Here is an 18,048-nt window from a genome sequence, read left to right as displayed (position 1 = left end):
GAAACAGAGAAACAGAGAAACAGAGAAACAGAGAAACAGAGAAACAGAGAAACAGAGAAACAGAGAAACAGAGAAACAGAGAAACAGAGAAACAGTGAAGCAGGGGTCTATATAATTGGGAGAAAGAAGCCACAACTCCTCACAGCTCTAATTATCTAGATCTTTCTGAACAATTGCCTCCATCTCCCACACCAGCCCAGACTATCATAGGTGAGGTTTCTCAGAGCCAGAGGCAGTGAAGAGAGACAGTGGTGTTTATGGCTAGATGTTGCCGAACAAACCACAATTGCATAGACAGAGTTATCTGAAAAATCTCACTACTTCTAAAAGACCTGTGTGGGTAGAAAGATGGAGGGTGTCTGAAGATAATTTCTTTTTCATCTGCCTCCCTCCTGGACTTCTTCAGGCACTGAGAAATGCCAGCCAGAATCTATTTCTAGTGGGGAGCATGAGCTCAGAGCAGTGGAGGCACACTGGATTTTATATCCACTTCTCTGTTGTAATTTGCAAGTGTATTAAAGCTCAATTGGGTTGTATGGTTTTTTTTTTTTTCATTTCAAAGATATCTTTCTCTAGGAGGCTGTGATATAAACGTGTTTATTTTTAACAGAGTGGTTTGTGTGTGTGTATGTGTGTTGTTCTTGTTTCTGGGAATCTTTAAGATGTTTATTTGCTCAAAGATAATTCTGAGCTTCTCTCCAACCCACCACACAACCCACATGCCTATACAGGAAAGCCACAGCAGCTCTTTTAGGTACACTCTTCATTCCAAAGACGTTGCTTTTGCTCTAGGCCTGAGTCCTTACCTACAGTGAGCAGGGTCAGCACCAGATTCCCAGTCCACTGGCTCTCTTTCAGTGACCCTTTAATTCCACTACCACAAGGATTCCTGCTGGACCTTCATTCAAGAAGCTTTCTGTCTTATGAGCTAGAGAAGTGAAGGGCAGCCTATTTTCTATAAGTGCATTATGGAATGCCTACATATGAACAATCTATCTTATAGAAATGTATCAGTCTGTGTTTCACATGAATATGTTTGTATAGTATAAAAAAAATCTTACAATCAATGAGGAGAAGGTGGTGTATGGTACCATTGTACCACAACCATGTCCTCGATTCTGACTGTGAGAAATAGGGTGCCTTATGTGGTTTTAGCTCTGGTACTGACTTATAACAAGTGACCTTGTGCTGTTTTTCAGAATGTTTTTGCTACATTCTATAATATCATTCAGTGATTCTTCTCCATCTACCTCTCCACCCAATCCCGGATGCAGAAGAATTTCAGGCCCACCCTAAAGAGTTCTTTGGGTTCATCTTCCCAATGAAAAATCCCCAGGCCTGGTATGGGAGGGTAGGGGGGCTCCTTTTGCGCACAGTGGGAAGCTATCTTAGGTTTCTCTGGACTCTCAAGGATCTTTGGAGCTATTAGAAGAGAGGACTGTCTCCCACTGAGCTATGTACAGGGAGAGTAGACCCAAATGCTGGCTTCTTTAGACCCTCAAATCCTTATCTCTCAGATCAGAGTGGAACCCAAAGCTTCTGATGCAGTTTTGGGAAATCTGGGCTGGTCTTTCTCCTCTGAGGAGTGAGGGGGGCGGTATGGAATCCTTTCCTATTCAGAGACAGCCACAGAGGAACAGAGTGCTCTCTTCTTGCATACACAGCCAGACGAGAGTGGTCTGGATCCCGGACCACCGCACAGGTCTGCCTCTCCCACTTCCCATTTTAGAACCCCCTTCTCTGTCTGGAATGCCAGTAACTCTCACTTGGAGGACCTGGCAGTGGATTCACAGGATTAAAACTGTGTACCAGAGCGGCAAAGAAAAAAAAATTGCATTCCAGGAGAGGATACATTCCCTCTACAGAGATTTTTTTAAATCTCTTCTGTGCTCTTATAAAACATCCATGGTTAAATTTAAAAAGAAAAAAATAGTGTACATTTCTATAGGCTCTGGAGAATTAGATCCCCATTTTAATGCTATAGTATCTGGTGGTTGACAGCTCCTGAAAACTCGGGCGAGGTAAAGGTTCTTATACTCTCCCCAAATCCCAACTATCCACTGGGTTGAGGGTTTTGGACTAAGTTCCAAGACACCAGAGGCCCAACCCCAACCCATTCCTGGCTGGAAGCGGATTTAGGGGCCAGGATCCCTGAATGAGGCTGGAGCGGGCTGGGGGAGGAGGAGGCGAGTTCCCAACCAGAGCGGAGCCGAGCCGGCGCTCGGGCGCCTCTGATTGCTTCACTCTGGACCCGGCAGCTCCGGGGAACGTGTCGGAGCAGATTTCTTCCCCAGCGCATTCCTCAGCATAGCTCGCCCGGCCGGCTCCATCGACAGCCTAGCCGAGCCGGCGCGCCGGGGCCAGACGGCGGGGGTGGCTGAGGCGCGGAGCCGCGGGGCAGGCAGGGCGGGGAGGGGTCCCTGGCGGCGGCGGTGGCGCCGCTCAAGCCCCTTCCTTACCTGGGAAGGGAGACTTCCAGAGGTGAGCGGACTGCGACTGCTCCTTGGAGCAGTACACCTGACTGTCCCAGCCATTGGAAAGAGCCCAGTGCTGGTAGCCTTCAACAGGGATGAGCGCGTCGTGACGCGGCTCCGGGTGCCCGCTGATCCCAGGCACCACCGACACGTCCAGGTAGCCGGGCATTGCCTGGTAGGAGCTGGCAAAGCTGGGGTAGAAGGCGAACTCCTTAGCCCTGGAGGACAGGTCGTCACCAGGCAGGGCGCCCGACGGCTCTGGGTACTTGTCTCCCGGATGGTAGGCGCAAGGCTTCTGCTGCAGGTTCACGTTGTGCGACAGGCGGCAGCCGTAGTAGCTGCCCCCAAATGGGTAACCGTAGCCCAGGGTGGCGCTGGACGAGGTGGGGGGCGCCGGCGGTGGGGCGCATTGGCGCGCCGCCTCCGGGGCTGGGATGTCCGTGTAGACGGCGCCCTGAGGGGCACCCAGAGGAGCCGGCGGGCGGGCCAATACAGGGTGCGGGAGCAGGTCGCGGCAGTGGCTGGCCGGGCAGCTACCGCCCAGCCCGTCCATGCTCGGGGCTTTGCCGGGGCTCGCTCCGCTGCAGCCGCCCCCCGCGCCGCCCGCGCCGCCGCCTCCCCCGCCGCCGCCGCTGCCGCTCTCCGCCGCGCTGTCCTCATAGACGTACATAAGGCTCTCCGGCCAGCGCGGGTGCAGGAGCAGCGAAGTCGTCATGACATGATCTGCTCCAGCTTTTTAAAAACTCCACTTGCCAGAGGCAGCGAGCTAGGGAGACACCTCGCTCTCTTTTTCCCTCCCCCATCCCTCCTCCCTTCTCTCTCTCTCTCCACCCCTCCCCCCCCCCCCCCCCCCCCCCCCCCCCCCCCCCCCCCCGGTGCTTCCCCCTCCCTAGCCGCATTCCCACTACGCATGCGGACACACTTCATTAAGAAATCCGGAGACTCCCGCCCTCCTCACCATAGCACGCCCCTGGTTCCCACGTGACCACAGCCGCTGCACGTGATGCTAGGCCTGGGTCTCCTGGGGTTCCCTCCCCGGGAGATGGGGCGGGGCGGAAAGAAATGAGAACTTTGTTGATTGGCTCTCTGGAAAGGAAAAGGAGGGGAGAGTTGGGAGATTTAAAGGGACGGGGCAACGCCCCCTAGGCAAGCCTTGTTAGGGGAGGGGGGCAGAGAGGCTTAATTTGGCCGACGCAAAGGGACCTAGGGAGAAGAGGATGGCTCCTCCTCCTAGGCTCTGGACTGAGAGACGTGTCTGAGAGGCTCCGGTTCTCAAGCAGATGGCTTTGACTACCGAAGTCTCTAAATTGGGGCTTGGAGCTGAGAATGGAGGCAAACCTGGAGTTTTAGTAATAATAGTAATAGTAATAATAATTTTTAAAAAATCTAGCTAGGAAGGCTCCAGCTGTGGCGGTCAGCTCACGGTGGACAAGGACCTCACCGAGCCTTTGGTGCCGAAACCAGAGTCTCAAACTCGGACCTCAGAGGCTTTCCCCAAAGCCCCAGTTTGTCTGGAAAAGGGCTCTCTCCTGTATCAGACATGATTGGGCGATTGGATTTCCCAAATGCAGACTTCATCCCGATGTGGGGAAGGAAATGATGAAATACACTCAGCGAGAAGCAGAGGCTAAAGGAGAGGGGCAGAAGGACAGATTGCCATTTCAGCATACAAAAGGGATACCGGAGAGTTCCCACCCCGCCCCCCCCCCTCTCAAAGAAACAGAAGCAGATTCTGACTGAGCAAAAGGAAAGGCCGGGATGCTTGCAAGAGTCTCTTTGGGTTCACACAAGGAACTGTAGAAAGCAGAGAAAACCTGCTGCTCTTTAAAGGGACTTCTGACAGGTGCAACTCCAAACGTACAAGTACAAGACCCTCCTCCCCCTCCTCAATGGCTTGGGCTGATGGGGTGATGAGCACTAAGGAGCCAGGCAGCTTAAGTTTAAGCTGCCTTATTCCCAGTTTCCTTTCAGGATCACTCTTGTTCAGGCAGAGTACTTAGATCCCAAACTGTCTTCTATGTCAAGAACAAATTAGCACCAAGTTACTGATTTTTATAACACGCACTTTCTTTCTGCCCCCCCCCCGTTAGGGCCTCAGTAGAGTCACCCCTTTGCAGAGGGGCATCTCCATGGAATTGTGCCAAGCTCCCTTTCACACATACCCCTCCCTGAGGAGAAGTAATAAAGAGCGAGAGAGCAGGAAAAAAATAATAAAGAGGGAGAGAGAGGGGCTGCAGTGTCTCTCTCCTTCTTGCCTCTGCCACACATTTTAAATGCTGGGTGCTGATGTTCACACAGACTGTCAACTGTGAACACCCATCAAGACTAATCCTAGACCCTTCAATTGGAGGCAAATGTTGGAGCCTGCCTCAAGACCCCTAAAGGAGGAAGGTGGTCTCTGACGGTTGACAGCCCCAGGCCCTGGTGAGTCAGGACAAGAAATGGAATTTTTATCAGCATGGTCGGTCTTCATCCAGAAGTGTCTCCTCGGAGTTTTGAAAGCAGGCTGCGTACTGGGATGGCAAAGAAGAAAAATACAAAAGAAAGAAGCTTGAAACCCTGGCAGATCAGCTTATCAATGTTTTTTTTGGGGGCGGGAATGATGGTTCATCAAGGAGAATAAGCCAAAGGGAACTCTTTGAGAGTCCTCTGGGCTCGGAGACAGGCTACCCTGCTGCTGGAGTCCAAGGTCAAGGTAAAAAAACAAACAAACAAAAATACAAGGAGAACAAACAAGGTCTGGCCAAGTCTAGACTGGGTCCTGTGAACTTGGCCCCCTTGCCTAAGGCTGGCTGAGAGGGTTGGGTGGCCAGGAGGACTGTGGGTTTTCTTAGCACTGGATAGTAGAGATTGTTCCTCCTCCTGTGAAGTGCTGTGCCCCCATTGAGAACAGGGAAGTAGGCCAAGCTGTGGGGCCGCTAGGAGAAACAAAGGAACTAGGAGAGCCTTTCCATTCCAGTGGCTCCCTTCCTAGAGAGGCCTAAATACCAGGCACAGTCTGATACTCAAATACACTTCCCCCAGCCTTTGAGAGTAGAGGCCAGAACTGTGAGAAGGATGGATCTAGGTATAGGAAGGCCCCACAATAAATAACATTAATGCTATATTCTTTTTTTCAGGCTTATATATGGACATTAACTATTACTATTGCGATGAGATATAGATTTAATTAACCCAGCAACTTTACAATTCCATTTATTAGGGGCAGTTTTCTGCCAAAATTTAGCGGGAAGAAGATACTGGGAAACAAAGTCTCTTTCTTGCAAAGGACCAGATGAAGATGTAGGTCCTCAAAGCAACGCGGGGGCGTAGGAGGCCATGAAGGGGAAAGTCCGGGTTAAGGACGCTGAGAGCGGGCGATCGTCACACTCCCTTGAGCTTGATTCCCCAAGACCTTCCGTGCCTGCTCTCTTCTGCCCACAAGGATCGCGGAAGGAGGCATGCATAGAAGAGCCCGTGTACGGATCGGATCGTGGAAAGTAAAACCTTGCAGGTTAATTAACTTTAAGCGTGGGGTCGCTTTTCCCAGTACCCTGAAAAAAACATGTGTATCTCGCTGAGACACAAGTAAAATCAAATTAAACACTCCAGGAGAATACGCATCACTGGAAACGTAGTAATTACATCTCATTTCGGAGGCGATTCGCGCCCTAGAAGCCTGGCTCTGCAACCTCTGGTTGAAACTCTCACCCTGCTCCCCCCCCCCCCCCCGCACCATTTTGCCACACCTCGATCTCCCCACTTTAAGGATGGTATGGTGGGGATTGGCCCAGGATGAAGTTTAGAGAAAAAGAAACAAAGCCAAACAACTCATAAGTGAAGCTGCTAATGTAGGAGAAAAGATGGAATCATTTAAGTGTAGTGAAGGATAATGAGAAAGGGTCGTCTTGGGAAACCCAGCAGATTCTGGGATGCGTGAGCTGTGTGAACCATTCTACCCTCAGCTCCTCCAGTGAATCAACTTTTCAGCTAAGTTATCCCAGCTTATAAAGGATATACTTAATGTGCCTTTTTATTTGAAGTGTGTGTGTGTATGTTTCCCCGAGCCCGCGCGTACACACACACACACACACACACACACACACAGGCAGCCCGTCTGTGAGTTTAGGGATGTGGGTGGATGTGTATTGCACTGTTTGCACACATCTCTGTGGACACAGGCTAAATGTGTTCATGAAGACACAAGTCCTTTGTGTAAGTCTTCTATCTACAAATAAAGGTCGGAGTTTGTCGGCTTATTTGTTTGTGTGCACACTCAGTTCACACGCTTGCCCCAGTCTACTTACAAAAGCATCACCAAAGAAAATATCAGGGAAGCAGAAGGTCAGGTGGTCTGTGCCTTTCTGAGGCTAGGGTGGTATGGGAGTAAAATTTCTGACCCACTGTATCAAAGACAAAGTCACAGCATTTGTAGCAGGAGGGAGCAAGTGTGACCTACAGTGGGTGCTGGCTCGAATGAATTCTAGGGTAGGGGCTTGGATGAGAGAAATCAAGTTATGTTTTATTCAGTACTGAGATTTCCTCCTCTGGAAATTAGACATGGGGTGATTTTCCAATTTTCCTCCCTTTTCTGGTCCCTCCATATTGGTAAGGGGTATGCTTGAAACTCTAGAGTTTCTCCCAACCCCATCCCTTTTATGGGGGAAAAAATCCAGTTTTTAAAAAGGAGGGGGTTGGTTGAGTCTGTAGGAGAACAAAGAGCCTCACCACCCTGGGATCTGGATTCTGGCCCAGATTTGGGACATTATAAGGTTCATCTAGAGTGTTGGAGGTGTTTTTCTTGTCCAAGGTTCTGGCTGCGGGACAGAAGAGATTTGTGGAAGATAGAAAATACAGGGTTTGAGCTTTCCAGGCAAGAAAGGAATGTTAAAGATTAAGGAAGGGGCTGGGGGATCAGAAAAGGGGTATCCTGTGAATGTGCTTTTGAAACAGGAGACCCATACATTGGGAAGAAATTCCTGGTGGGCTGCAAGGGGCAATATTGTCAGGGAAAGAAAGAAAAATAGCTAAACTTGGTGCTCCTGTGCTGTCCCTGTTTCCCTTCTTCTTCCTTCTGGAAGGTTGAGATAGCTGGAGAGTGTAACCATATGTATGTACATATGCTATATTCCGGACCCTGAATCTTTCTGGAACCTGCTCTTCTCTTCTCTCTCCACACTCAGAGTCTGGCCTTAGAGAAGGGTCAGCGGACCTTTTCTCTCAGCCTGGGAACTCACCTCCTGGACAGCAGCTGCCTTCCTAGCATCTTCTATTTTATTCTTGTAACTTCCCTGGGCTCCCAGCTTGAAGGGAGATGGGTCTAGGGTGGTGGAGGTTTCACTTTGCTCTTTGTTTAAGAATTTTATATTCTTCAACTCAAACTTGCCCTTTTTAAAGGGCAGGAAGATCTACTTCTCTCTGTTGCCTAACTAGGACGTGCACTGGCCTAGGCTTGAGGCCATCCCAAACCTTCTCGGATTCAGTGGAGATCCAAGTAGCAGTACTCTCCAATCTTTTTTCTGAATTTCCATTCATTCTGTCTTCAACTGCAGACTTTACCTATGGAACTAAGCAGGATCAGAGAAAGCCAGGTGACCCCCGTGCAGGGTGAACTGCGAAGAAGCTGCCTTCTTCCTCAGTTTGCCAAACTCCTAACTCCAACAAGCTCAGCTCAAACCACTTCATCTTTTCTCTGCCCACACTTTCCTAATCCTCACCCCGCATATTTCTTTTGGCATTAGGCAGCATCCCAGTCTGGCACTTGCCCCCAAGCCAGAAAAAAAAAAGTTCAAAGAATTAATGCGGAGTTAAGAAATTAACTCTGAGAAAGTGTCTCCTCCCACTCTGAGCGGGCGGTGCTTCAGGACGCGGCCCTCTGTTCCCCTTGCCTCCCTCGACACCTCCCCCTTTTAGGAAGCCCTTCAGAAACAGACAAATAAAATCTCTTCTGGTTTTAGGGCCTGTCTGAGAGGGAAGTCCAAGTTCATTTTCAAGTTAGACAAGAGGACTGAGGGGGTTGGGGACAAGGTGGAGGAGTGTTTGCTGGGGGCTGGATTTAGCTTCCTTGCAGAGATCTAACAAAGGCCCCTTTTGGTCAGAAAGCCAACAAACTGAATGCCTGGAAAAGGTATTTATCACTTTCCTTCATTTCCTCCATCTTTTAAAGTTTAGGTTTGGGGCTCCTAAGAGGGAAACAGACCATCAATGGAAAAAAAGAAAGAAAAAGAAAGAAAGAAAGAAAGAAAGAAAGAAAGAAAGAAAGAAAGAAGGAAGGAAGGAAGAAAGAAAGAAAAAGAAGGAAGGAAGGAAAGAAAGAAAAAGAAAGAAAGGAAATATTTCCAGTCACTTTAAAAAAGAAATATGGACAATAATATTTTTCTTAGAACAGGGAGGAATTGTAGGTCCCAATGCAACTTTCTTCCAAATCAATGTATACTGTTTAACCTGTTTTGATTAAGTATAAAAGGTATAGCTAATAGGGTAGCTATTTTTGCTAAGTCCAATGGACTCTATGAACATTATTGGGAACTTGAGTTTGGTGGGGGCCTAAAAGACATGGCACAGTGTTGAAAGTATGTATATTTCACTGTGAGAAAGAGAGGGGTTAAAATCAAATGGGCTACAGCCCAGCTATCTATTAGACACTTTCAGCAGCTGTAGCAAAATCACATTCTAATCTGGACATCACAGAGCAGAATGCAAGAAATTAACCAAAGGTTAATTTCAGAAGAATGGCTCATCCTCCCATATGTAAAAAAAAAAGAAGGAACAAAACAAAACAACCCAAAAACCTCAAGGTTTAGCTGAAAGGTGGGAGGACCCCTTCTAGAATAACCAACTTTGATTAGGATCCATGAAGTGAAAAGATAGAAAAGAGATTGTGTGTCTGAGTATTTGGGACAGGATTACTGCTGGGAGTGATCAATGGAAAGATATAATGTGAGATATAGTTTGGTGAATTTTAGTGACTAAATGGGGGGACACCCTGATTTCTGTAGAGGAGGGCCTATTAGACTATCTCTTCCTTACTGCCTTCTTGTCAAGCAAACTCCCTTCTTTAATGGGAATTAACAGGCACACTTTTTTCTTCTAGTTCCTTCCCTATACTTGTAACAGGACTAAAAACAGAATCTGAAGACCTAGAAAGGAAAATGGGGCTATCCCCAGAGATTACTTCCACCCACTTTCATATCCAAGAGAAGTGTACCTCAGAGAAGATATAATCTTTCAAAGCAGAGAAACCATTTCAAGATTCTGGGATTTGACAGTGTTAAGAATATCTAGGGAGCCTGGCTGTTGAGTTCAGGGTTTTAGACAATATTCCTTCGGAGGAATGTGGGTTAGAGAAGGTATGTACTACACATATGTAGCATGGAAACATTTGTGGCTCATCATCACAGGCTGTGCAAAATGGAACATGGGTAAGATATAAGCTTGTTGTCCCCAGAGGCGACAATCTTTTTCCCAAGTAAGCCAATACTCAATGGTTAGAAGAGTCTAAGTCTTAGACACAGTGAGGAAAGACTTTGTTCAACCCCTCTCCTACTGTAATAATTCAGAAAAGTTCCTTTTACTATGGTCTGTATTTGTGTTATAAAACACCCATAGTCCTCTTTACAGTGCATGGCTTATTAATGGCTTTTCCATTAAAGAAACAATACAGATTTATTTCTGGTTCATCTACTATAGACCCATCATTTCTAAACAAGTAAGTATTCAATCTAAGTTTAGCTAGGTGTAAAGAGAAAGTCATCTAAACACTAACATAAGACATGTGCCCTCAGATACTCATCCATAGCATTAGGTGATCTCTTAATTTTTCTTTTAACACAGTATTTTCCTTGATTATTAAAACATAGCCATGTTTAATTAAAAATTAAGGTTTTAAAGATCATGGTGTGGAGGGAGATGGTCGGTGGGTCTGTGGATTTAAGCTATATGTTTGGCACAGTCATCTCTGAAAATCCATCTCCTTTTTTTCCTAATACAATTAACTATCAAGGAGAAATGGCATTTTGTCATGTCTGAGTGCAGGGATTTCTTTTAGCATTATTTTATTTTTTAAGAAAAGAACAAAAACATCAGGGTGGAGTGAATCCAGGAGCGATTTTCCAAGCGCACAATCCTCGGTTTGCTTTTCACTTCGTGAGATTTTTGGTCATGAAGACAGAATTCTGAGTTGGCACTGTTCTTTGGGGCAAAGTTTTCGCTGGAATATTAGGAAGTTTTAGTACTTCTATAGCCTGGGAATGAGCGGGCTCTATCAGAAGAGTCGCCGCAGTGGGGATCCCGCCAGGAACTTGCTCAAGCGTAAATCTGCTCCCCCCCCCACCTTTGGATAGCTCCCAAGACTCATTTAAGTATGCTATTTGTTTTTAATTTTACACGTGACAATTAATGAATATTTTGGTTCACCAAGGCTGACCAAGCTTAAGCTTGGAGAGAGTTGCTTTCACACAGGACAATAAATGGCTTATGCACGGGATGAGTGCCCGCAGCTCTTTAACCAAACCTGAGCGAATCAAGCGAGGCCAGTACAAGTCCCAGCATAATCCCCACTGACTCGCAGATGTGCGCGCTGGGCACCTATAGTTGGGCACGAAGATTGGCATGTTAATTTGCGTGGTACGACCGACTCCAGTAGAGTCCTTGAGTTCTGTGGGAGTGAGTGTAGGTGGACGCTGGCTTCCTCCACCACAGCGCATTCATAGGGTGCTATGTCAGCAGAAACCGAAGTGTTGGGAGCTAGGTCTCCAAATCTCCAGGAGTTCCCTGTACTTAACTATGTAACTTAACAAATAATTACATTTTTAGCTACTGCACAAAATAATATGTTTATCATGATATTTTCATAGATAATGTGTTTGCTCTTTGTCTTCCTCCCCTCTCCTACTATTACCCGCGCCCCCTCCCCCAATTTCTGTTGGACACATCCATTGCCAAGATCAGGAATCATTTTTTTGTAGGCTTTCTCCTTGTCTGATGGCCAATACCTCCTAAAATAAGTGAAGAAAAAGCAAATCATGGCATTTCTTTTCCTGTGCACAGTCATGGACTAGAGAGTGGTTAGATAATAATATCACAGCCACAAAGATTTCCATGCACAGTTGGATATGTTTCAATTATACTTCTAAACTTGCTGCATTGCAGGTCTGCAAACTTTCTATATTAAATCTTACTTCAGAGTGTTTTGTGCCTTGATACATAGACAGCATCGGGATTATAAAAGATGGTGCCCTTTCTTCTCCCGGAAGGTTATCTGTTAGAAAATTGGACTTACTGCTTTTCACAGCCTAGCCCCACTCTTTAATCTGTTTCTCAAATATGAAGAAGAAAGTCAGACAGACTCTTTCTCTTCCAAAGATGAATGCGCCCTTCATCCTCTCTGATTCTAGCCCTCTGAGCTCTACTTATTAAGGAACTAGGCTCTGTGCTAGGTCCGTGGAACTCCCCTTTGGTCCTCATGCTGGCTTCACAGAGTTCACTCTTTAATCTATGAACCCTCACAGTTTGTCTCACATATTCTGCTCAGATATTCTGCCACATCAGGTTTTAACCTGAAGGTTCTGTGGGGTGACATACAATGTTTACAAGTGTATATTCATCCTAAGAGTATATGGGGACAGCTACTCTATCCACTTTTCATCATTCTGGGGGAATCAATCAAACAAAAGCAAACTGAGAGTGAAGATGTTATTGTCAGCCAAGAAATGTTTTTAAATAGATACAGGGAGAAAATATGAATAAATATTTTGTACTCTCTCTTCATGTATACACGTGTGGAGGTATAAGTATATATGTAAATGTGAAGATTTTTGTAAAAGGTTGATTAAAGTCCTGTCTCAAAAGGGACACATAGATACACACATGTATGCCTACATACATATAATATAGAAAAAGTACAAGTACATCCTCATGGAGTCTTTAAATCATTTCTAATCTACTCACAGTAACCTAACTGCATCTAATACAATATAAATGCTGTGAAAATAGTTGTTATAGTGTATAATTTAGCAATAATAATTTTAAAATGTCGTGGAAAGAGAGGCCCATTGGTCATGCAGATCTTATATGCCTCAGTACAGGGGAACGCCAGGGCCAAGAGGTGGGAGTGGCTGGGTGGGGGAGTGGGTGGGGGAGCGTGGGGGGGACTTTTGGGATAGCATTTGAAATGTAAATGAAATAAATGCCTAATAAATAAATAAATAAATAAAATGTCTAAAAATGTTTGGTATAGGTGCAATTTTTAAAATGCATGCCAGTGAGCTGTGGTTGGTTAATATACTGATGCAGAGCCTGTGGATAAGGACTGGTTGCACAATGTTTTGCAAACACGTATACACATACATACATATATATACATAGTATGTATGTCTCTGTGTGTGTGTGTGTGTTCATGCACGTTTGAGTGTGTACATGTGTGTCCCCCCATCCAGCAATCACTGTTTTCCAAATATTATAATTTGTCTTTTTACGACTTATTCAAATAATCAAAAGAAGGCAAATGTTTCTAAAAATACTGGAAAATTGTCCACCCTCACCCTTCAGGGCGAGCCTTGAGGCTGTGACTCATCCCTGTAGAGTGAAGACTTAGAGCCACACTCTTTGAATGGACTGTACAATGCAATAACTTCAACATCTACCTTGGTTACAAACACTTAGGATGTCCTGCAACCCCCACTGTTTCTTCAGTCCATCATCAAAAGCTGCTGGGGAGAGAGTCCCCACTTCTCAAGGCCAAATAGGTGCCTTTACACGCTTTCCCAGATGTACGCGCAGACTCATTGTGGGATAGTAGTGGGATCACACTCCTGCTCCATCTCACTGTAGAGAGTAGCCACCCAGGGCTGCCCAGAGTTTTGAATATTAAATATTGCCTTCTTAACTCCGTAGCGGTTTCCTATTCTTGCTCAAGAGACCCGAGGCCCTTCTCCAGCCGAAAGCAGGCGAAGGGAAACGGCAGCTCTTCCACTAGCTGTGTGCATCGGACCAGTTTAAGCCGAATTCTTGGAAAGATACAGTTGTGGTGCGGCTCAGCACAGGAATCTGGCGTCTAGTGCCTCTTGGAAAGCTTCCTCAAGCTTTGGGCAGCCTGGAGAGTTTGTCTGTCTCAGAGGGAGCCCCTCAGAGGGAGCGGAAAGCTCAGACAGAGGTCCCCATGCTCCCAGTCAAGGACGGGAGCGACCCTTTCTCAATTTGAATCAAATGAAATCTGCATCAGTCACGAACCTCAACCTCCAGACCGCGTAGCGCCTGCCTGTTCACGTGTTTTGTTTTGTTTTGTTTTGTTTGTTTGTTTGTTTTGTTTTGTTTTTTTAAGAAAAAAAAATCAATCGAGGGCTGGGAGGTTCCTAGTGGAACTTGAGTTTGTTGGCGCCGCCGCAGCGGGGGCTGAGCATCAGCCCAGCACCTTGTCTCACTTCCCGGATATACGATGCTGCAAAGTCTCTGCTTGAGGCAGCCGCTTTGGAGTCTTCTTCCCACGCGCGACCGGGGGACCCAATGCCTCAAAAGTAGTTTTTCAGAGGGACCGCCTCTCTCCAGACCGCGTGGAGTCACAGGGCAGGAATTGACAGGGGAGTCCCGGCAGCCAGAAGTAGAGCCGCTTGTGTCTGGTTGTAGGGACAACGCAGGTCCCTCAGACTTTCGTCGCCCTGAGACCCTGCCTTCATGCTTATTTGGGGAGTTACTGATTCCTGAAGCCTCTCTAGACCTCACTTTGCAGGGCAGTTACCCTCAAAGCTGGTCGCGCCAAAGGACTTTCAAGGGATCTTTCGCCATTACGGCACTGGAACTGGGAAATGTGAACAATTCTAACCCTCCCCCTCCCCCCAGGTCTACACGGATTATTTCTTAACCAAATCCTTCTCATTCACTTAAGAAGGTTTGACTGTGCTTTTCTTGAAATTTGTCAGACCCTCCCCACTCTTTGTTTTTCCAGCACGCGATCCAGGCTGTTTTAAAACAAAACTCCATTGCTACGGAGGAAACAGGAAAATGTTCACTGCAAACAGATAGCAAGGAAGCAATGAGTTTCGCTGCAGAATGGGACACTTTGGGGAGAGTGGAGGTGGCCTTTTATTTTTAATGGATTGCTGGAAGCTGAGAATATAGGTAACAGGGGCCATGGAGTTGCTGAAGCTTTGCCTTCTGTGACCAGCCCTGTGAAGCAGCTAGTCCTTGCCACAGCAGGGACTTGAAGGAGGTGGTTTTTCTTTTATTTTCTGTGAATAGTCAATCTCTTCTCAGGATGATCTCACCCCCAGCAGAATAAGACCCTTTTAAAAAAATCAAATGAACTTTTCGAATTAATCTGATGTGAACTGTGTTTATTGTATTTAGAGTCGAGGAGCAAGCAATTCTGTTTTCATAGACTTTATTGGCTTCTGGATCCAGATAAATTTTACCAGATTTGTGTTTTTACCAGCAAGAGGATTTTTAGGACTGTCTTGACATCTAAACTCGAGTTTCAGGGACATCTTCATTACACAGAGGTGGGAAACGCCACTGGAGAAAAGTTTGAGGAGACTAATGACAGGAGACATTATCTTGCTAGGAGAGGTGGCATTGCCTTCCCTTTGCTTCTGATCTTTTCAGAAGTGTTTGTTTGCTTGTTTGTTTTTGTCCTTCTTTATTCTGTTACCACAACCCACCCAGGTCCCTTTGGGGAGAAAACATTTCCCTTTCACAAGTAAGGAATTCCCTCTATAAGGAATCCCCTAATGGTACTCCTTGAAGATTTCCCATCCAGGTCAAACACCTCTCAACTCTGGTAGTTCTTCTTGCAGTTCTTCCTGATTACAGTCCCTAGCACTCTCTGCAGTTTGTTGTGGCCACGTGACAGAATTCTAGTCAAGGGAATGTATGTTGGCTGGCCAAAGGTTTAATGCCATGACATACATCTACCTCCTATGCCTCCAATGTTCTTCCTCTGCCATGATGCAGACCCAGAGGCCTTAAGGAATAGTATAGACACACAATGGCAAGAGTCTGGATGCCTGGATCATGTATAAAGGGGGAACTACTCAGTGACTGGAGCCATATATTTATTAGGTCTTTCCCTATGGAGAAGTAACCTACTGTGTTGGAAACAATGAACATTTTGAAGTGTATCACATTCCAACCCACCCTTCATTAACACATCCTTTTTAAAAGAAAAAAAAATGGAACATAATTGTCTTTATCATTTTATGTAAATGCTAATGACTCTGACAGTATGGTTACTCATGCCTATTTCAGTACTTGGGAGACTGAGGCAGAAGGATCACAGAAGTTCAATGTCAGATTAGGAATAAGAGTGAGGCCTTGTCTCAAAACCTAAAATAAGTAAGTAAATAAATAAATCAAACATACATACATACATATATACTACATCTATAGCTACCCGGGTGTAGTTAATCCCCACACTTGGCAGGCAGAGGCAGGGGAATCTCTGAGTTCAAGGCTAGCCTGGTCTGTAGAGCAAGTTCCAGGACAGCCAGGGCCACACAGAGAAATCCTGTCTTGAGAAAAAAAAAAGCAATAAATAAATAAATAAATAAATAAATAAATAAATAAATAAATAAATATTCAATGAATGTTAGATAACTTTCTTGGCCTTTGGATTCAAACTCCAGCCAACGTAAGGAGCTGGGGGATAGAATAATGGTTAAGATGTTCTGTTCTTGCAGAAGACCCAAATTTGATCCCCAGCACCCACATCAGCTGGCTTACAACAGTCTGTAACTCCAGTTCCAGAGAGCCTATGCCTTTAGTCTCTAAGAACACACACATTTCTGTGCACAGGGTGTCCCACACAGACACATACACATAGGCATAATTAAAAATAAAATGAATATAGTTTTAAAAATAGAGGATGTCTTGTCCTATGACCCTAGGAAGTGTCCTGTAACAACATCAGACCACGTATACAATGACAAGTCTGTAGTTAGAACGTTCTTGAAGTACTGAGATTCTAAAATTGGTTTACAGTGACCTCTTCTTCCTTTTCTAGCCAAGAATTTCTCAGGTTTCATTCCTGCAGGGGAAAGAAGGTAGATTCTGGCTTTTCTACATCCATCTGAATGTTGTGTTTCTGTTCTCAAATTCTTGACTAAATCCATGGCAGCTCAAGTGATGAGAAGAGTTTGCCACCAGGCAAACAATTTTCTAGGAATTTGATTTATAGAAACCAAACTGACCAGGGAAACTATGTACACCAGAGGAAGAGAAATTTCAAAAAATAATTGTTTGACATATAGACAGAAATACAGATCTTACCAATTCAGGATTTTAAGTATGTTCAGGTTTCCTCAAGTCCATGTATTTCCAAACCTAAGACTAACCATTCATTTCACTAGATTGTCTGGGAGGCACACCAGCTAGTCTCTTGCAAAGGTGGCCAACACGAAAATATTTTCTCCCAAAGTGATGAGGAAATGCCGATTCACCCAATATCTCTGTCCTCTTCCATATAAAGTTAAGTGAAATTCACCTCAGCAAATGTGTTGACTCTTGCCAACACCAGGAATGAGCAGCCTCCTCTCTGTAGTAATGGGTCTCATTCTGCCATTTCTCTTATGGAGATCAAAGCAGCCGCCTTTCAGACAGCTCCTCTCCAGACCCTCTGCAAATGCTTTTACTCACTGAGCCATCTCTGCAGCCCCTGCACCTCTCTTTATAACCAGTGTGACAGTCATGCTGGTCTTGGGGTCACCACATGGTGAAAAGGCCTGTCAGTTACAGTGTGTTACGTGGAGAAAGGAACCATTAATAATACATCCCATTTTGCCACGGACACAGATTTTAAGCCTGTTTGAATGATAACAGAGAATGTCAGTGCTTCTCTGGGCTCATTCTAGTAGTCAGACAAGTGGCAGCACTAAGTGGATATGCTAACCAGAAAACTATTATCTTCTGCTTTTGGCTTGAAGCTAGTTGGTTGGCATTACACTGGTGTTTTGGTTTTTTGGTTTTTTGTTTTTGTTTTTCCTCTTCCCTTCCCTTCTCTTCTCTTCTCTTCTCTTCTCTTCTCTTCTCTTCTCTTCTCTTCTCTTCTCTTCTCTTCTCTTCTCTTCTCCTGCCTTTTCTCTCCTCTCCTCTCCTCTTTTCTTTTCTTTTCTTTTCTTTTCTTTTCTTTTCTTTTCTTTTCTTTTCTTTTCTTTTCTATCCCAATCTCATGTACCCCAGACCAGCCTTGGACTCACCCACCATGTAGCCAATATTAAACCAATTTTCCTGTCTCTACTTCTTCAATTTTGGGATTACAAGGCATACGTCACCACACTGGTTTTATCTGCTGCTGGTCATTGAATCCATGGCTTCCTGCATGCTAGGCAAGCCCTCTGCCAACTGGGCTATATCTCCTTGTAAGTGTGCTATCATAGATATAGTCTATTAAATGACACCAGAGCTCTCTGAGGATTAGCTAGAGGGAGACTTGCTATATATGCAAACAGAAAACATTTAAGTCCTTGGGTAAGATTCATCCAGACTTGGGAATTTGTTTTATATGAGAGGCCAGGAAGTATTTTCATGTTCACCGTTAGCACCTCAATGCATCTGGAAACTACTTTCATCTTTGGAGAGAGTACATTGTGTGGATGATTGAATTGTT

The 18,048-nt window shown here is 45.5% G+C and overlaps 1 protein-coding gene across 1 annotated transcript in view; it reads right to left on the bottom strand.

The window, feature by feature from the left end:
• Hoxc13 (homeobox C13) overlaps positions 1 to 3,309 on the bottom strand; it is a 7,865-nt gene extending 4,556 nt beyond the window's left edge. Inside the window, exon 1 of the mRNA XM_021184085.1 lies at positions 2,460 to 3,309. Coding sequence (XP_021039744.1) covers positions 2,460 to 3,189 — 730 coding nt within the window. The 5' untranslated portion in view covers positions 3,190 to 3,309. The remainder of the gene's footprint in view (positions 1 to 2,459) is intronic.
• Positions 3,310 to 18,048: the final 14,739 nt, after the last annotated feature.

Source organism: Mus caroli, chromosome 15, assembly GCF_900094665.2.
Source record: "Mus caroli chromosome 15, CAROLI_EIJ_v1.1, whole genome shotgun sequence".
NCBI classification, from domain to species: Eukaryota; Metazoa; Chordata; class Mammalia; order Rodentia; family Muridae; genus Mus; species Mus caroli.
This window is presented reverse-complemented; position numbering and strand designations above follow the sequence as displayed.